Genomic DNA, 20,639 nt, shown 5'->3' with positions numbered 1-20,639 from the left:
TAATAGAATGACCAAGAAGTGGACCTCTTAAATAGGCCTATTCCTTGGAAACATCTTAATCCATGAGGTTTTCAGAGAAATAATCGTGCACGTATAATGACCAAAAACGAAGCATTGGCTCACACATTAGGCTACGTAAATTGAATGACCCAAAATGGACCTCTTGAATATTAGAGGAACAAGGTAACGATTTATAAGATATTTGTCTCCATAGGCCACTATGAAATGGATTTCTTGTTCCCGAAAACAAATTACAGGGCAACCACGTTTTAGGTCGTCTTAAAAATTCTTACTTATTCGCAATGGTAACTTGCAGTCATCTTCGTGAATTAGACACGACCTGTCCTAAACTCCATTTGCATGGAATAGACATTTTGACCCTGACATATGTGTATATAACTGTTAAAACACATATAGCCTGTCATACCTATATAAAGGTTATATTTCCCTGATAGTGTGGTCGCGTGCACCCACTGTCGGTGCTTTCTGAATTGTACGTAATTTTTCCCCCTTGCAATGTTTTAACTGAAGCACAAGCACATCAGTAGTTTTATGGATTCAGGCCCCATTATGCGGCTATCAAATTGACCGTGGTGCCAGAGCTGGATCCTCCGCCGACTTTCCTCTCCGTTTCATTTGAGGAAAGGGAGGACTACAACCCTTTGAAGCATTCTGGGATTCGTGCCATCTGAACTGAAGATTTTCCAGGTACATCTTTTTACCACTTGTACCATCTAAATTGTAATGTTGGACAAACATGATAATGTGAAATAAGCTATTAAAACCTTGGAATAATAGCCTAGTATGTTGAGATTTTTTACACAAATAGTCTATAGGAAAATACCTAGTTAATACAATTAAGACAAGAAGGGATTAAAAGCTAGTTGAACACGGATGTGTTGAAAAGTTTTGCGAAAAACAAAAGTAGAAAATGTTTCTGCAGTTCTGCCATTCTCTGGCAGTGAGTTCCACAGTTCAGCGATTTACACAGTGAGGGCTTTGTCACCTTCTGTGATGTTGACCTTTAGTACTAATGCAAATGGTCCTGTGAGTGAACCAGCTGGATGTAATCCTAAATTTGTCCAAAAGTGCTCTTGGGGAAGGATGTTCACCTGTTTTATGTATCTGTCATATTTGTGAGTGCCTTGCTTCTGTTCTCCAACACTTTGGTGGTCTGTGTGACAACCATTCTCTGCCGTGAAATGGTGTATACATGTAAGGTCAAGCAATCAACATGAGCGGGCATGCTCAATTATTTTGTCTGAAGTAGGTTGTTTAATCCACTTTGAACAGCACCAACAGTAAGTGCATACTAGTAAGAATTTTTGTACAGTGGCAGAAATGCTTGCATATGTCATAATGCTTGTTTTTTTGCTTGGTGTTAACTGCCTGGTCAGAGCAGAGTATTCTGTGTATGCTCAGGACCAGCGTTAAACACATATGTGGTGTAAATTGAGCATCCTCACTCTCCACTATTAGTCTGACAGTGTCTTTACCTCTGAGGTAAACCTCAACATGGAATAGAGGGGAACCCAGCAAACCACTGGGAAGCAGAATAAAGCTTTGAATCTGAAGCATGTGTCCAGGTCACGGATGGCAGTTCCTCTGGAACACCAATGCTTGGCCCTGTTAGTCTTGCCACGGTGATTTCAAAATCCAACAATGTTCTATAGCTATGAAATGCCACTGTAATAGCATGCTTTGTGCCAAAAAAACAAAAAACAAAATACAAGCAGGCATGTTTATAGAAAACCAGCATAATTATGGATATTTATGCTCAGTAATGCTTCAGTCTTGCCATTTAGCTTCAGCTCTGTGTAATAAGTCTTATTAATCTATGGGTCGGAAAAGTCCCTAAAACAAAACAAATGCCAGCTGTCTTTTCAGTCTCACAAGTCTGCAAAATCTGTAACAATTCCGCTGATGTCATAGGGTTCCTGGACCGGATGAACGGGCTCTCTCAGGCATTAGAAGTGCAAGCAGACTTCCCTTTAAGGAGAGTGCAGAAAACAAGCCCCGAATTTCTTCCCGCCTCCACGACAGGCATTACAGTACTGAATAGATTGTACATTTAGATTACATTTAACCTCTGACCTTCACTGCAGTAGTCAAACTGCCGCTGAAAGGAGCTGCACAGGGACGGGACACCAGCGTCTCTCTCGCTCACCCCAGCTGCACTTCGCAAGGGTAATGGGAGGGTAACCGTGGCAACCCTGTGCTGCCCTGTCAGGAGTGGTGAATGAGTGTCGTTCAGGGTTGCGGTTTTCCCAGCGCCTCATTGGTCACTTCCACCACAAACACATCGGCATATGAGATCTAAAAAGCATGATTCAGTCTGGTTGTTTTGCACTTGTTATTCACGTCCAATGCTATTCAAACTGTTGTCCTTAATTCACTATCTAAATCTAAATTTACTCTAATCTAAAAAGAAACTGGATTAAAGGCATAGTACACTTCCTGCAGTTTTTTAAATATATTATTTCAGTTTTAGTGCATGCTTTTGATTGACTCAAACAGTTTTAATGTGCAATAAAGGATATTTGGTTTCAAAGTCAGACATAATCGTAGCTTCAGTTTAAATTTGAAAGTAGCTTGGCTAAAGCTGGGCATGCAAGAACAGTTAGTGTGGTAGCTACCCCTTGACCAGACCTGCTTTACCTAAACCACACCACTCTGGTCTTTGGAAGCAAAGAACTCGCACCATTTACAAACACAGAACAAAAGCACCTTCATGAAATTAAAATAGATTTTTATGTATATAGTTGTGAATAAACACTATGAAATCTGTAAAGTATGTTTGCTTGTACAATCTCTGGCAACATTATGTTGCTGTGCAGACTGCTTTGGAGATTAAATTTTGTTTAGCATAGTTTGTGAGTTTTAAGCCCCTTTATTTTTCCTGCCTACAGCTTCAAGAGGCATCTGGCTTTTGCATGGATCGCCTTTGAGAGTTCTGCATATTTACAGTGAGGACAGGTGCTCTTCTAATATCTACAGAAAAGCCTAGGCGGGCATGAGGTCATTCCAGAAATGGGCCAGCGGGTTGCCATGGTTATAGAATGGCTCTGATCTAATCCTTGAGACATCTCTGTCTGTCGAAGGAAAGGGAGAGAAAAAATTACTTCTACCTTCCTGTAATGGAAATAAGTGTAGTTTTGAAATGGATGGGAAAACTAAATTGCATACCTCAAGTCTGCATTTAAGATGAGCTTAAAACCACTTTTTGTTAAATGGATGTTGAGTTTATGCAACTTTCCTGAAAATCCTGTGCACCCTGCCTATTAAAAGCATGGGTTGTGCACATAAAAATTGTCTGCTTGGAAAAGTTTCTTTGAAATGTTAAGTTTAGGCTTTTCAAAAACAATTTTGATAGTTCTATGAAATGTAAGTTAAGGATAAATAACCAGTTAAAGGAATTGTTATCACTGGGGTTTCTTGGCATAATTTCAATTTTATTGTATGTGTTTGATTGGCCAAGACAAATGATATTTCAGATATTCACAGAAATGCCTGTTGACCTTTTTTGTTTTTGTTTTATAGAGTATAGAGGCATCAGTGAGTTTGTGGTCTAAAGCAAGAAAATACACTTCAAATAATTCCAAAGGAGTATGTCCAGTGATGTTATGCTTCCAGATGTTACATTTGTGTATATATATTACCTTTTAAAAATTATGTTTAATCTTATTTCTGGTTGGAACTATTTCCTATGATGACTGGTATTTGAGATCACTGCACTCAAGGAAAGAAGTACCGGCACTATGTGAAAATAGATATATATTTTTAATTGTGAATATACACTATGAAATGAAAGTATTCACATAGCATTGCTGTGCAAGCTACCTTGGAGTTACTTGGTGTATTCTCTTCAAGGTTGTGGTCAAAACAAGCAGTTGGTACAACAATAGTGTGTGAGTGTACCACATAATGTAGTGACAGAGACTCCATTGTGAGGCTGATTATCCATCAGTCTGCGTATTCAAACCTTGGAGGTCTGGAAGAGGATGGCCAGATTCTTGGACATAATTGAAACTGAAACAGTGCTCAGACCACAAGCTTATCTGGTGAGTAGAATCAAGCCAAGGAAATCAGAAATATTTCCTGAATTTGTTTCCGATCCAAGCAACCATTTGGATTTCGCACACTGATTCGCAGGCTTATGTGCTGAAATGTTTTACCAAGAGATGATTTTCAGAGCGTTTTCATTGAATTGATTTTGAGTTCAGCAAGTCAGCCTGTCCATTGTTCACTCTGGACATAAACCGCCTTTTTTATTGGACTTCACTTCCACCACCCAGAAATAGGGGCTGAAGAACCAGACAGTGTCCTGTGGACTGACATTAAACTTGCCGCTGTAAACGTAGGCTCTGGTGGACGCGCCCTTATTGTTTGCGACGTCCCAGCGGTGCTGACAAAGGGAAGGGGGGAGCGTTTATGGTCCAGCTGCAAGAATGGAAAAAAAGGCAGCTTTGGAAATGCAATGCAATTCAGAATCCACCCCCAGATGCACACATGCACGCACGCACACGAGCGCACGAACACTTGCGTGCTCTTTCAACAAAAACAAAGCATTCCAGTGGCTGAAGGGGGCAGGTTTCAAGACTTCTCCTTAAACTGTGATTATGCTCCACTCTAAGGCCTGAGAGCTTTTTTTTTGTGTATAATGTGAAACTTGAGGCTTTTGGATGCCCTGTTTCATATTTTACTCGGGAGCAATACTTGCAACAGATCTCAAGAGCTGAGCAGGGCTCAGGGCTCCTATTGTTGGCTAAATTAAATGTGAGCACCATGATTCTCCCTCCGGTGTCTAAACACAGCTGATGAATGTGTCTGTTTGCTCGGCTCACCCTTTTTCTGTGGTGGGAGAGAGAGGGAGGGGACTGGCCGTTTCCTGACTGTGAACAGAGAAGATGCCGCAGAACGCTGGAATAGGACCAGTGGTTTCGTGAGAAGTTTGAAAACGCAGTCCTCCCATTTAAAATGGCCTATAATTTTTTGTCTGTACAAACATTTCATTTTCCAAGCCTATGCACAATTCTTTCTCTGGAACAAAACCGTAGACAATTTCCTTCTGGTGGGAGTGGGGGCTTGGGAAGGAGAGCTCTGTGCTCCTCGTGATTCTGGGAAGGATTTCAACAGTCGGGATCCTCCTGCAGTAACTGCCATCCCCGTCAGGCAGCTAGCTTGTAAAACATGACCTTGGGAGAGGTTGTTCCCTTCCATAAAACAAGTTGCAAGCGAGCAAATGAAATTCAGCTATTCTCAGTTGCAGACATCTACCCTTTCTTTGAGCAAAAGAAATTGGCCTGTCTACCTGTTCTTGGCCGCTTATACATGTAGCTTAGGGTTCAAACATTGTTCAGCTCCTTGAGAATATTGCATGCACATTTGCTGGCACAGTGTGGATCCAAGCAAATGCTTACTTTAGTGTGATACAAACCAAGGTGCAGACTGAATGTTTGTTTCAGCAGTTCTGGGCTTGCAGAGTAAGTAACTATTGAGTAAGTGGAAGATACTTTCGTGAGCGTTTGAACAGTGTGTTCTCCCCACTGTTGATGATAGGCTGAAGGAGAGGGTTATTTTTAGTGCTTAAAGTCCATTAAGGCTGCTGCTGTTTTGTCAGGCTCTGGGGCTTCACTGACAGGAAGTCGACCCCTTATACCGTTCCCCCCGACTCGTATCCTCTCCCCTCCCAAGCTGTGAATTTAAGATCCAGATGTTCAGAGCCCCTCTAAGGAGTACAGCGGTAAGGACTACTAAGGAGAGAATGTTCCATAATGGCAGAAATGCAGCCCATTGTAAGCTGAGAACATAACTGTTCCCTGTTATAGTAAATAAGTTTTAAATAAAACAAAGTAGTAAACTATATTTATTGCACAGTGCTGGGTAGCTGCAAGCATAACCTGCTCATCTGATGTAAAGGAAACCCAGGCTACAGTAGCTTGCCTGCAGGGTGTTTGTGCTGGTCATCATTTTTGCATTTCAAGTCCAAGTCAGATTCACAAAGCAAAATACGTTTGGCTCATGCTTGGCTTACCACTTACATATCCCTGACTTTGTCAGCACTTAACAGACTGGTAACAGTGTGCCTGAGGTGTCAATGAGCATCAGAACTGGCAGCAGTCTAGCAAAAATCAGACCAAGCTGACAATTGCTATAATTTCTATGTTTTTGTGCAGCAGAATTTGGGCTGTATACGAAGGTCACATAATGGATTGTTTTCTCCATTTGTCCTTATGTCAATGGTATTTAAAACAATAAAATAGAACAGAGCCAATTCAAATGTGTGACCCTCAAAATAAGTTCTCCTACCCAAGAAATGGCCGTGTTAACACTCTTAAGCACCATGACCGTTCCAGCAGTTCGGTCACGTGCAAAGACAGGCTGTTGAGGCAGCGAGGCAAAGCATGTGTGCGCGAGAGATTTAAGCAAGAGAGTTTGAAAACGCGTGGTGCGTGACGTCATCGCACAGGGTCGCACTCCAGATGTCCCTGCGCACATTCCGCCGCGCGGGCCGCCAGAGGGTAAGCAAACAGCCCGTACGAGCGAGCTCGAGGCCCGGGCCGCCCCGGTAGAATGGTGCTGCGGAGAAACGAGCCCACTGGCCTTTGTGTGCGCAGGCGGACTAAACAAAGGCATTGTGAGCCATCTCCAGGATGCCCGTGCTCCTGCACTGGAATGCACTACTTTGGTGAAACTCGGCAGTGCGCTCTAATCACTCACCACCGGATCAGTCACACATCGCAGCCCGTGACAGCCGCTACACACCCCTCCTATTCTCAACAAACTCCAATAAAGCCTATTAGCTGGCCGCAGACGGGCAAGTGTCCTTCTCATTGTGGGTGATAAGAGGTTACAAAGTATCAAAATAGTTATTAATTGCTATTTGGGGTACAGTAATATGCTACTGTAACGATGACAGTATTAGGCTAGTGCTAAATAAATACAGTAAACAATGAAGTATTTTGGTACAATATTAACAGTATATGACTTATAAAGTAAATTTAAATATATAGTAGCTACTGACTGCCTCTGCTGTCAGTAATTTCGTCTAACAGTAAGAAACTATAATATTTTCCTTATTTACTCTATCCAGGTTGAGTAGCACAGTGCACAACAGCTGTCACCCATTCAGGAGGTGCAACACTTGGTTACAGCGCTCGTTCCATGGCTATTCTACTACTCCCCCATAATAAATTATTTGTATTAAACACATTTCAATAACAATAATTCAAAAATGACTTTCATATTCAAATTCTAGACTATGCCAAATTCTGACTGAATGATTGCCCAGATGTGTCCAATAACTTTTGGCTACATCTCTGAACACTGACAGAAAAATCAAATGTTTAATACAGCTAAATACAAACATAATTTAATGTTACAAAGAAAACAAAACAAAAACTGTCTGTGGTGTTATTTTGGGACATGAATGAAAGTTTCTGTTGTCTGCCTTTCGGATTTGTAACAGAGGGAGGAGTCTTCGTAGCAGGACGCAGTAAATTTGTTATGTAACTGCGCGCTCATCTCTTCCAGCTGTTTCCCTGTCGCGGTTCGCGGCAGATGGGACTCGAGACCGTCTTGGAAGCCCAATGTTGTCTTCAGCTATAGGTCAGCTAGGTTACATGCATATTGTGCACGAATGCCTATTATTTAAATACTATCAGAACCATGACTGATTATGAGAGAGCAAATGTGTTTATAAGGAGGCTAAGAATGTTGTTTTCTCTCTCTCCCTAGCCACACAGCTGTCTGCAGGACCGCAGGGATTTTCCAGTTTTTAAATCGTGCTGCTTAAAAAAAAAAAAAAAAATGACGCAGTGAAGTGCTAGTGTAGGCTACTTCAATGCGTTAAACTTTTGCAGACTTTTTGAACTGAGCCTTACCCCTCTTGTCCAAGTGGGACTGGCTGTTCATCCATTCTAACGTAAGCGTAAGGGGAAATAAGTTACATTTTAACTTCCCCAACCAGATTTCTGGCAGACAGTATATGAGCAACTTGGGAATTTGACCGCATTTCAGACATTTTTTTTTTAGAATGTGACATTCATTTCGCTTTGCGCTCTGAATTGTCTACCGCGGACAGAATCATGGGCAGCGGTGGTAGTAGGGGAAAGAAGGTTGCACCTGCGGCTGTCACAGAAGTAAACGTGTATCAAGCGGAGAAGGACAGCGCCGAGTGCGAACAGAAAGACGGTGAGTTATTCAAACCTTTCAAAATTCAGAAACTAGCCGACTTCAATAGGTCCTGGAGCAGAGCGCGACCCGACTGCCACAGTGAGGGAAACGACTCCGAATTTTCAGCCGAGGACGACGATATTGAGGTAGAGCTGGATCGGGTGATGGCAGAGTATGAAAACCGGCGGTTTAATTCCAAAAAGGGCTCACGGAAGAAGTCTTTTGAGAGGAGTAAAACTTACGGATTTTGTAACACCAGCAGAGCGTACAGTGGAGGCGATTTCACATCAGCTCCTCAGTTTCACAGCTCGGAACCACCTGGAAGGACTCGCCACCCTAGTAACACCGGTTCTGTAAGAGCCAGCGACAAGGAACTATCTACCTTCAACCAGACATGGCCGAATACACATTATGACCCCAACACCCATAGCAAAACGTTTCAGGTAACGTATTTCCTACGCCTATGCTACTGGTAAAGGGCATTATCAGTCGCAGAATACTTGACTGATGGCTAGCTCGATGCATAACTAACCGTGTTTATGCTGTGTTAATTTTGCCAACATTGTTGCGTTAACTGGCTACTATACAAATTATGTAGCTATACAACGAGTGATTGGCGTATTCTGTCCTGGTACATGGTCCCAAAAAGAAATCCAATTCTGTGAATAAAATAAAATGAACACGGGTCACAAGAGTTCGTTCTGTTTTCCATCCTTTCATCCGTGGTAACTTGAGAGGCCCTTTGTTGGATAGACTGCTGTTCAGAAGTGTCCGTGTAGCAGTAGCCTAACGTACGAACGTTTGTTCAAGAGGCTATGATTTGACTTATCCGTATTAAAGCTAGTAAGGTGATTTTGGAGGCTTTCCCTATAGTTACAGTGTCCACAAGACGGAGAAAGGAAAGTAGCCCGTTTCAAAATTTGTGAATGCTTAACAAAATTGAGGAGGTATATTAATGATTAGGTTATTATGTTAAAAAAAATCTAAGAAAATTAATTAATTCTGTAAATATTGGATAGTCTACATTTGAATTAGTTGAATACACTCTGATTAACTAAATACCTATTGAAACAGTATTGTCCTACATTGTGTGCAATAATTTTAATAGTGGTGCTATCTGGAATGATTGGCTACAATTGCCTTCCAGGACCCACCGGCGATTCGAAAATCTGAGGACCAGGTTCTTGCTGAGGAGATAGCCCTGTGAGTATTGCTCATTTAATTATTTATACTTACGGCTCAGTGACAAGCCTGCAGTTTGGACAATATCGAATTACCCTTATCTATATTTAAACGCTAAGCCAAGCATGTCAGACAATGAACAGAGAAGTAACTTTTAAATACATTAGAATATTACCTCCAGACAATATAAAACTAAAAAGTAGGCAACAATGAAACAAAAAATATATTAAATAATACAATAAAATAAAATGAAAATGCAGCGCGTTAATTCTAGGACGCTGACTATGTAATAGCCTCGAACTGAATTATTGTTTTCTAAGAGCCAATGTGTTTCTATTAGATGAGGTTTGTATTCTGACATGAGTTAGTTTATTGAACAGAAGATGCAGTTTAAGGAACATGCTTGTTTGAAGAGTTCCGCCAAATGTTCAAATTACAGAGGAATAATGAGAGAATGAGGAAACCACAGTGGAAGTAATAGAACAAATAAACTGAATTTGAATGAGTGTGCCTCTCTCTCATTGCGCTCGCAGAGTCCCCGGTTGCTGTGACGCGCCTGACCTTACCCTGCCTGTCATCCTGTATAACGGTTCCGAGGAGGATTTGATGGAAACAATCGAAAGGGAATTCAGCTGAGGGAGGTTACAAGAAATCTTTCACAATGCCCCATTGTATTTTACTTCTTTAAGGACTAACAAAAATTACGACTTCTGCAGAGCGGGGGTACTGTGGAAGATGACATTATTGACTAAAAATGTTTAAAACCGTATGCGGACGTGCCTGAAATGAACCTTATTCAATATGTGAACATGATTTTATGATGAATTTTAAATGAACGAAATGTGTATAATGTTCATGAGTATGTGATTCAACTGCAAAGCTTAAAGACTTATTTCTGTGCACATACTTCATACATGCATATATTATACATACATGTTACCAGGTAAATGAAAAGGGGAATGTTGTGTAAGTAATAAAATTAATCATGCCTCTGTAAAGTTATTACAAAATATTCTAAAGAAAATAGTGGCTTTGAATTCTGGTGCACAGCTGGGCAGTTGAGAGCTTTGCTGAGTTTATCTGCTGGGCACTGTGTTGTCACAACCCATTGGAGGTCTGGCAGTTTGCCTTTGGAAAGTGTCAGTTGCCACTGGTTACTGTGACTCACCTGTAAGTACCAACACAGTCACAAAGCTGTTTTCTATCTGTTGCTATGGTGATGTGACTAGGCTACTCTTGAGAATATTTAACAAGAGCTAGTCACTCCTCCGAGTTAATCTGGTAAATGTTTACTTATTTTCATATGGAGTTGATGTAGTTATTTCTCTTTGCTGGGGGCAAACATCACCCTTGAAATTGTTTTTTATGACTATTTTAATTATTTGTCAACCAAAAATATTTTGTTGAATAGAACCACAATTATTACCTCAGAAAATGTAAATAAATAAAATAGCCAAACTATTCAATATCTTCGTTGGGTTACTTAAATAAATAATATGTCTGTATAAGACAACTTTTGCCTATTTTTACTGCAAAAGGCTGCAGGAGAAATATATTCCATATGTTGTCTGCAGAGGAGATTTTCCTGATTTGTAGTGTTGGATGTAGGGGATATCTAAGGGTACAGATGGAATGTTTTTCTTGCCTGGTTGGGGAAGGTATGTTGGAATGTATATTTGAGGTTCGTTTCCTGCCCGCAATTGCTCCATTTTGCGCCCCCTTCCTGTTAGAGGAATTTGCAGGAGAATGGGTCTGTGGCCCCATTTCTGGCAATGCGCTTACAGCTTGTGGAGACAAATCCTATCCCCGCTCAACACTGCCACCATGTGCTGGAAATTTGCAGTTGTTTCTTATCACTATTAATTTACAATTGGGCAGAATCCATATAGATAATCTTTTATATCACTGTATTTTGATTACCAGGATTGTCATTATGACGTATTATCCTAAGTTTACTCTTCATTGAAATTTTTTGTAGTTATTCCTTATTGGAACTGAAACCTGGTTATTGTCTGATAATAATGGGACTGTAATGTAAAGCATTACCACCTTTTACAGAATGATGTGCTATTTCATTCTATTAAATACAATGCATTGGCCTTATGGCCTGTCACACAATACATTCATAAAATTGTTAAGTCACTTGTCTTTTAAAAAAAAAAATGTTTGCAGTTAAGTCAGAATGTGATAAATATTTTATTAACGGAAAGTTAAGATCTTGAAATATTAACCATATTAAATTTTGGTGCTTGTCATTCCAGGAGAACCAGGTATGTGATAAAGGGCTAATATTGAGTCGGGGAATCTTCCGACACTTCTCTCCAGATATTATGAATCTAAACTGTATACTTAAAAATAATATTCTCTTGTGGTTCCTGCAAAGTGAGCTGTTGGAAAAATTTGTGTTATTTTCATCCTACCTGCCACAATTTTTAATATCTAGATTCTTCTTGTGTAAGGAAGGGGTACTATGAAAAGTAAAAACAGTATGGTGGTGGCTTAAACATTTTAGCGTTTAAGTCATGCTTTGGTCATCACAAAAGAAAGATTGAGTGACTATACAGTGAGTACACTGAAGACTAGAGCGATTGTTTAAAATCTGTAATACGTAACTGGGATACAAAATGACTATTGTGGCTTTGTTTTAAGGAGATGCATACAATTCTAAATGTCACGAGTCTAGAATAAGACTGGATTCTGTATGTCCGTCCATCCATCCATCCATTATCTATACCTGCTTAACCTGAGCAGGGTCGCGGGGGGTGCTGGAGCCTATCCCTGCGTGCATTGGGCGAGAGGCAGGAATCTGTATGTCCAGGTATTTTGTATTATTTTAAATGACATTAAAGGGATAGTTCACTTTTTAAAAATATATATTTGAGTGTTAGTGTATGTAAGCAATTGGCTCTGATGGTTTTTGTGTGTAACAAAGTATATTTTGTGATATAGACAAGTTTCTGTTTCTGATGACCTGCCGGCTTTAACAGTGGCTGCTACTGAGAATTCTGGGGTTTGTAGTCTAAAGCAAAAATATGCACTTCTTATACAGATTGCACATATGTATATTACCCGATTATTTAAAAAACATTTTTTATATTTATTTTTATATGGGTCATAAATGGGTGTTTGATTACTTTTTCATTAAATACAATAAATAATCATTTCAAAAATGTGTTTTGTGTTTACTCAGTTTCCCTTTGTCTAATATTACATTTTGTCTAAAGACCTGAAACCATTCAGTGTGGCAAATCAGAAATAATAGAGGAAATCAGGGATGGGGCAAATAATTTTCTCAGCACCTTTTAAAAAAAAACTTTGACCATAAACCCCCCAATGCTGAATAGGCCTACCTATACCTGGAATGTCCCATAGCCTACATGTCATTGAACAGCCGGCAACTCATTCGAAACTTTTTTGATGTCGCAAGTTGAAGAGAATATCTGACCAATTATTATGTTTGCCACACAGCTGGCCTGCTCAGTGTTTCTGCAACATTGGTGTTGTGAACTACATTAATCTTTCGTTGACTGTCATGATTTTAATTTATATTCCTGTGTAACTTACAGGACAGTACAGTAAACTATCTGTTATATTACTAAATTTGTTATTTAAAATTACATAATGTAGTATCAACAGTAATTCGTGCACACTACTTGTTTTTGCCCGAAATCAGAGAATGGTATACGCAGACCTGGCAATTCAAGAAAGTACAAAAAAGGAAGACGTTTTACAGCACTAAGACGAGTTGTCTAAATTTACAGTAATGAAACTGGGTACAGTTACAGTTCGTAGACTCCAAAACTCAACCTGCTACTTCACTGCCTGAACGTGCAAATGGTTCATTGAACAAATGAGACATGCTCAAATCACGTTGTACCACTTTTCTCTAAAATAATCAATTTAGAATTGAGTGGCAGGTAGGAATATTTAGGTTTTAAGTGCTTTCGAAAGCTGACTTGGACAAACTAATGGAAACGTGTTTATACCAAATTTCTACATAAACGTTTCTTGGTTCATAATTGATGTATGAAATAATTTTTATTTCTTTAATTTCTTATTTAATATTGGTTTTTTTTTTTGTTTGTTTGTTTGTTTTTTTTTTTTTTTTTTTGCTGTTTGTATTTTTGTAGTTCCGCAACGTAACGTTCTTTCGAATCAAAAATATAATTGTATTTATTGTTATTACTAATAACAGTCTAATAGCCTAATAAGTTGTGGAAACTCATGTGGCCCAAATTTGAGTTAATTTATGCTCGTTTATATGTACGCATACTGAGTGTGTTATGATTTGCTGTAGCCTACATTTGTTTTGTACAAGGGCTTTTGTCCGTTGAAAATATATTTTGTCCATTATTTCTACAATATCTGGAGCATAGTTGCAGGAAACAGGATATCGATTATGCGTTTCATTCGTATGGCACACTCACACACAAAAAACACGTTTAAACATTGTGCTGTGAAGTAGAAATATTGTGTACTAATACTAATTGTGTGGTGTCGCTTCTATTCACACGCCACTCCGTGGCGCTCTCGCGCCGTATAAAAGAGCACAATCTGTATGCAGACATTTTTTTTGCGTCCTCTGTATATCGGTCAGTAAGGCAATGGGCGGGCATCTAACAAGAGAGCTGATTGGTCACACCCCTTTATGGCTCCGCCTTTCTACAATATGATTGGGGAAAACGTTGTTACTGGGTGTCAGGGGGATACGGGAAATAACTGCCTCTAGACTGTAAACATTGTTCTGTCGGGAAAAAAACGACCGTAGTAAACTAAATAATTTCTGAAACGACTTGTTATTCAGTGTCTACCCACTGGCGTGACTCGAAGGGAACACAATATAGGTCGTGAGATGTGCGTTGTGCGTTAAGAGCACAAATTCTGGAAATGCTAACAAATGGTACAACAGCTCTGCCCTGCCTCCACTCACCTTCTAAAACTATACAATATCCTCCAAATTTTTAATTTGCATTTTTTTTTTCACCAAAAGCTATTTTTTTGTGAGAGCTGCGAGGAAGTAAAACTCCTGAGCAGAGCACAGCGGTTTCGTTTGACCAGCAGCGATTCAGCAAATTCTGAAGGGGGACTTTTAGCTGACTTAAAAATGACGCAAAGAGCAGACCAGTTGCGCTGTTTTGTCAGATGCTCGTTTTAACTTCCCCAAATCTCCAAAAGATTCCCATAGAAATGTAACCATACCCCCCCCCCCCCCTTCATTTTTTTTCTCTTTTACCTCTTTTACTCTCAAACTTCCCATATTAATTTTTCACATAACCCTGCATTTGTGGAGACACTGGCAACCTGGGAAGCCTTGAGGGAAACCTGCCCTCCTCCAAACGAGTTAGAACACAGAACAGTATCAGTTGAGCAGGTACAGCAGATTCCTAACCTTGGAAGCCCACGTTTTGACAAGTGATGAAAAATACAGTGTTTTTATTACAAATGTTTATTAAATAATACCCAAAGTGAAATGTTACATTATTATCACAGTGTGGATTACTGTTCACTTAAGTATTTTCCATATATCAATAACATTTTCATTATTCTGTAAATAAATGCTGTTTAGGATACACAATACATTCAAACAGATATTGATATGTACAAATATATAAACATACAGAAAGACAGACCGTAACCGACAAACTTCAAAGGCTTTGGCAAAGAGTGCATACATTACAACTTTGTAAAACATGATAGTAAACAAAAAAAGTCCTTTTCAAAAAGTACAAATGAGCATAAAAGAAAGATTCAAGTCCAGTGCATGTGTGGTTTTTTTTCCCATGAGTGTGTTATAGCCTTTCTCCCAGGGTGGTTTTGAGTGAGAGGAGTCCCATAGGAGAGAGGGAATGGGGGGGGGGTGGGTAGTGTGGCTAATTTGAGGCAGGTACTAGAATGCTGACGGGCGCCGGCGTCTTGGCGGCGGCCATCTTGTTGAGGTTGCGGACCTCGGTCTGCCAGGTGGGGACCTTCTTCGTGGACATGTGTCGGCGGGCGTGCTTGGTCAGGTGGTCGCTGCGCATGAAGCGGCGGTCGCACACGGGGCACACAAACTTCTTCTCGCCCGTGTGGGTGCGCCGGTGCCGCGACAGCTCGTCCGAGCGCGCAAACTTCTTATCGCAGCCTTCCCAGCTGCAGCTGAAGGGCTTCTCACCTGAGAGAGAGAGAGACAGACAGGTCGAGTCACATACCTGCGCCAGCACCATTTAGCCAGGGGCAAACAGCGGCTGTTCATCCATGCTGAACCCTCACCTCATTCTTACCGCAAAAAAACATTCAGCATTCATTTCGTCGCACAGCTATTTCTCCTACACCCCATTCCTTTGTGGAACTATACCTACTTTAGCCCCTTTCGCGCGCGCCTCCTAACCCCTAAACGTTCCGGCAATATTCTGCGACGAATTGATACGCGAACAGGAGCCGTAGTCCATTTTCCGCACACGACTTTCTTCCAGTTTGCCGGCTCAAGACTTAAGATTTATGGAAATCGTCCGCAGTGGCTCTAGTGTGAACAAAAGCAGCAACGTTTCCATAAAACTATCACTCTTCAACTGTTGTGATGGCAGAATTTACTTCTCTGCCAAAACTATTTATTCAGCTAAATATCTCGCTGTTTTAGAGATGAACTGGGGGCGATGACAAACAAGACATTTTCTTTCTGATTTGTTTGGAGGGGACACTAACAGTACCACCCAATACAACATGATAATATTGGTGGTGTGGGGTGGGGGGGGGGGGGGGGGGCATTCATGTTCCAAAGGGGGGGAAGGCCCCAGGGATCTACGTCCATCCTGCCTTGCCTAAACCATCCAGAACTGTCAAGGCATGTGTGAACAGGCTTGACACGCAAATTTTCTGTATAGATGACCTATATGTGAACGGAGAAGACCACTACCTAACCAGGACAATTCAACCCAGCAATGTTGTGGGTTCCATGTGTGAAAGGGACTTAAGGTTGTTCTTTTCAAAGAATTTTCCAAAACAAACTGCCACAGATCATTGAATGGTTTCACTTGAGGTGCTAAACATCCCTCAGCAAAAGGCCTCACGTGAGGCTGAAGTCGCAGTGCACTTCAAGGACGCGACCTACCTGTGTGAGTTCTGAGGTGCGCTTTGAGATGAGAGCTCTTGAAGTAGGTCTTCCGGCAGGCGGGGAAGTTGCAGACGTAGTTGCGGCGGCGGGAGAAGTCCAGGTGCGCGGCGGCGCTCTGTCCCGAGGGCAGGTAGACGGGGGCGGGGGCCAGGGGCAGCAGCTTGGAGCTGCCCAGGGTCACCACAGTCTGCGCGCACTGAGAGGCCGGGGACACGGACGAGGGGGGCACCACCAGCATCACCGGGGAGCCCACCAGGAAGGGCTGCGGCAGGAGCGGCTTCATGCCGTGCGCCGAAGTCCGGACCGGCGTCTGCACGAACGCCGAGATCATGCCCGGCTGGCCCGCCACGGGCACCACCTGGCAGATGATCGGATGGCTGGACACGGGAGGAGGGGGCAGGGGGGCGGGCGTGTCAGCGTCCCGTGCTTTTGGGGCGGGAGGGGCCGCGAGGCGGGCGCAGGGCTGGGCGGCGGCCGTCGGAATGTGGTGGCAGGGGGAGCTGTCGGCCGTGTGGCGGATGACGCTGGTCGCCATGGCTCTGCAGGGCGGGGTGTCAGGCGGTCTCTGGACGGGGAGCGTGGCAGACGGGGCGGGGCAGAGTCTTTTGCAGCTATGAGACAGACCGGGAGACGCCTTGCCCTGGGGGGCAGAGGTGGCCAGAGGGGAGGTCTCTGCGGAGCTGGGGCTGTGAGGAGGAGTCATGCACTGGAAGAGGGAGAGAGGGCGAGATGGTCAATCTCCATGACAGACTGGACTACAACAGAGAGCGCACAGGCAATCGCCATGCCAACAAGGCCTATAACAGAAAAGCACTCAGTCAGTTGTCATAACAACCAGGGCCTGGAGCCCTCAACATCCCTGGACGTCCGGCTGACTTATCTCACATCAGGTCGTGGACCCGGTCAGGCTCATAATACTGTAAGGTCATGAGCCTGATATATGAAGTTAATGTGGAGAATGTACATGGTCAGTCACCATGCCAACCATGCTTAGGAAAAAGAGTGCAAATGGTCACCGTGCCAACCAGGGCCACTCAAGATAAAATGATGACGATAAAACCCAGTCCTACATCAGCCTTGAAGTTAAGTTCCTTCAACCTTATGTTAAGTTCCTTTGTGTTTTTCTAACATTTACAGTGGATACAGCTGCAAGTGGCAGGAAAGGCAGCTGACTGAGGGTTGCTCAGTTCAGATTGACATAAGGCCGTTACTAAGCAGACAGTGTACAGCTAGAGGCAAAGTGATGAACACAAGGACCCTTCTTTTATCTAACCCCGGCCGCCATAAACCTTGAGGGTTTTTACTGCAAACAGTTGAAGGCTTGATAAAGCACTGTGGGCCTTGCCTGTGGGTTTACCTGTTCAGCTCAGACCAACATTGTTTACAGATCAAACACCAGCCCTGCTCACTGGGCTGGTGGTGGTGGTGGTGGTGGGGCGAGGGGGGAGCGGGGGTGGTGCTTACCAGGGAGGAGAAGGAGACAAAGTCCTTGGGGGGTTCGGCAGAGTCGGCCTGAATGAGGGAGTCGCATGAGTCGGAGGTGGGGGTGAGGGGGCGTTGTGACCTCTGACCCCAGCCGCTCATGCACACCAGGGCCTCTGCTGCTTCCAGGTCATTGTGTTCCTGAAGGCTTCTGCAAGACCGCGCATTGCCCCGCCTCTTCCTGTGCATGATCAACCCGCAGGAGTCCGTAAGCTCTGACTGAGAGAGAGGGAAATACCATAACATAATGGCATCAGTTTCACGCAACTGTAAATCACAAGAAACCAGCCAATATCTGCAACAGCTAGCTCATTGATGGAATGACAGTGTTAAGGAATAATTCGCGTTTTACTTAAGTTAAATCTACATCGGCGTATGCAAGCGCTTCCTAGTTATGTTTTCCCGGAGCGCCATTCAATTATAATGAGGACATTTTTTAAAATCAAATAAACCAATTAAATAAAGCGCGATTAAACTGGAAACAAAATAGAAAGGGCGATACTATGTAGCCCGTGGCGTATTCCTACCGAACAGCGAAATGCGCCGCAGCTTTCCTGGCACTACGCTGGGCAAATGGGGCTACGGAACAGCCGCTATGCGGTTACACCCAAGTCTCACGTAGCTGTCAACTACAAACAAGGGAACCTCCCACGGCCAAATATAGTACAAACAGTGCCGTCCCTCACAACCAGCCCAGCGGGACATCTATACGCAGACCGAAACGCAGCATGTGCACCAGTAAGTTCAGAACTAACGCCACTACTCTGCAGGTAAAATGCATCACGTCAGACGTTACTAACAGCACATGGGTTACGTAGCTACGTCTGCCTGTCTTTGTTCAGATGTCAACAGTGAGACAGCATGCTAATGATCATACCACTGCGCAAGCACAAGTGGTTCTCATATAACAAGTCTAACAGAACTTATACGTATTTATTATATGCGTTATTTGTTAACACTAACTGAGTGGGTAGAGCATTTTTGCCTCAGACTGCTTTTGAATAGGCTACATTCACAACCGCTCATTTTCAAATTAATCTAAAGCAACCGACATAACAACAGGACTGCTAGTTAGCTATACAGCAAGTGGTGTTAGGCAAGGTTAACTAGCAGGCTAGCAATCAAATCAAAAAAATATCTAGCAGCTCTCAATAAGTAAGCAAGCTCGCTACTTGCCTCCTATCCTATACACAAACTGGTACAGACAATGCCGTTATCCTAACATAACCCCAAATCCAGCAGCCTAGTCGGCTAGACTAAATTACCGATTCCTACCATTAACTGTTCGTACTACTAAATTTGCAAACAAGCGAGCTATTATACCAAACATTGGCACACTGTCTAGCATCATTCTTAAAGACTGATGGTGTCACTGACGTTTACAACTAGATAACAGCTAGTTTAGGTAAACGAGCTATACGCATCTGGCTTTCTGCAATTCTGAAAACGTATCCATTCCAATTCTGCTGACCAGTAAAAATATTGAAAAGACACCCAAAAACTACAATAGATGGGCAGCTAGCTACCTGGATAATTGACCATAACAGATAGATCTATACATACATACCCGCAAGAAACTGAATAGTTAACTCGATAACGACGTACACAATTCAGAAGCACAAGGTTTCCAAATGTTCTTACCCAGGGTATCTCTCTCATCTTTGAATTCTGAGGAGTTGTAACAGTCTGCATTTGGACAAAATATCTCAATCTATCGGGAAACAATGGAACAAAGACGGCAACAACACAGCCACTCAGTAGACACTGAGCACGGATTTAAATTCGCTCTTGCCAACAGAGTCCAACCTCAGCTGTGCAAAGAAAAAAAGGAAAACAAAATTCGGAGTAGTCTGGCGGGTGGCAACATGTTACCAATCAGAAACTACCGCGGATAGAACGTCGCCCAATGGCACAGAAGAAAGCGCGTGATCAGTGCGTGATCGGAGGGCTATTGGAGGAAACAGGGTGCGTGGCTGTTGGAGGGCGTATCGGGGGAGTCAGCGGTGTTAGAATAAACCCGTTGAACTGCGGGAATGAAAACTGGGGGAAAGGTCGCGGCGCTGAACAGGCGCAATAGTGAGCTTACGTCTGGTTCAATGTTGCCGGTAAAGCGCGCGCACAAAGCGCGGCGGCTCCTTAGTAATAATTATGTGCAACAGAATAATAAAGCTTGTAGCTGTTTTACGATTGCACAGCAACACGTAATACATGCATATGAGTACAGAAGTATGACTGAAAACACCGTTTTTATTAAGCTCAGTACACTTTAAATGATCAACATGTTTTTGTTATTCAACGGTATAAAGCTAACGTTCAGAAGCATAAACAGTGGGGTGTCATCAGCTTCAGCAATAATTGATTTTCTCATATTATTTTTTTTTTAGAAAAGAATGTATAAAATTGTTATAGATTGACTACATTATCCACTGTAGCCCTATGTTGCAATGAAAAACAAACACTTGATTCCCTTTCTCCAGCTATGATCCTGCAGGCTCCCGATGCCTGAAGTACCCCTCCCCCCATACACAGGCTCATTACATCACAACATTAAACTATTACACATTCCCATCAAGCAGATAGAGGAAGAGCAAGGGAACCATGTTTGTGCTCACAAAAAACATCTCTATATATTTTTTGACCAGCCGGTGAAAACGTAAACACTCTAAATGTGATTATGGCAGCAGCAACACTGGTAAAACCTAACATATGA

At 42.4% G+C, this 20,639-nt stretch overlaps 1 protein-coding gene and 1 long non-coding RNA gene across 4 annotated transcripts; one reads left to right on the top strand and one right to left on the bottom strand.

Annotated features, from left to right (window-relative positions):
* Nucleotides 1–534: 534 nt before the first annotated feature.
* LOC135252470 (uncharacterized) lies at nucleotides 535–10,818 on the top strand. Of its 2 annotated transcripts, XR_010329418.1 has the most exons (5): nucleotides 541–708; nucleotides 7,534–7,608; nucleotides 7,738–8,618; nucleotides 9,323–9,378; nucleotides 9,891–10,818. It is a non-coding gene; the product is annotated as an uncharacterized LOC135252470 (long non-coding RNA). The 2 variants fall into 2 exon arrangements; XR_010329417.1 differs by having other exon boundaries at nucleotides 535–708; nucleotides 7,534–8,618.
* A 3,969-nt stretch (nucleotides 10,819–14,787) lies between these two features.
* On the bottom strand, nucleotides 14,788–19,762 carry LOC135252464 (Krueppel-like factor 11). Of its 2 annotated transcripts, none has more exons than XM_064330539.1 (4): nucleotides 19,571–19,762; nucleotides 17,912–18,148; nucleotides 16,445–17,153; nucleotides 14,788–15,508 (listed from the first exon to the last, which is right to left on the bottom strand). In XM_064330539.1, the coding sequence occupies exons 1-4, from the start codon at nucleotides 19,619–19,621 to the stop codon at nucleotides 15,228–15,230; spliced, it is 1,278 nt and encodes a 425-aa protein (XP_064186609.1). In that variant the 5' UTR covers nucleotides 19,622–19,762; the 3' UTR covers nucleotides 14,788–15,227. The 2 variants fall into 2 exon arrangements, with proteins under 2 accessions (XP_064186609.1, XP_064186619.1); XM_064330549.1 differs by lacking the exon at nucleotides 19,571–19,762 and adding an exon at nucleotides 18,457–19,533.
* Between the last annotated feature and the right edge of the window lie 877 nt (nucleotides 19,763–20,639).

The sequence above is a fragment of the Anguilla rostrata genome, chromosome 1, assembly GCF_018555375.3.
Source record: "Anguilla rostrata isolate EN2019 chromosome 1, ASM1855537v3, whole genome shotgun sequence".
Classification (NCBI taxonomy): Eukaryota; Metazoa; Chordata; class Actinopteri; order Anguilliformes; family Anguillidae; genus Anguilla; species Anguilla rostrata.
This window is presented reverse-complemented; position numbering and strand designations above follow the sequence as displayed.

Bases quoted from the DNA above. Each gene is read 5' to 3' on its own strand.
- LOC135252464 (XM_064330539.1), bottom strand. From the start codon at position 19,621: ATGCAGACTGTTACAACTCCTCAGAATTCAAAGATGAGAGAGATACCC. The intron at 18,149-19,570 runs GTAAGAACATTT...CCTCTCTCTCAG, and splicing joins AGATGAGAGAGATACCCTGG to TCAGAGCTTACGGACTCCTG. The intron at 17,154-17,911 runs GTAAGCACCACC...TCCCTCTTCCAG, and splicing joins TTGTCTCCTTCTCCTCCCTG to TGCATGACTCCTCCTCACAG.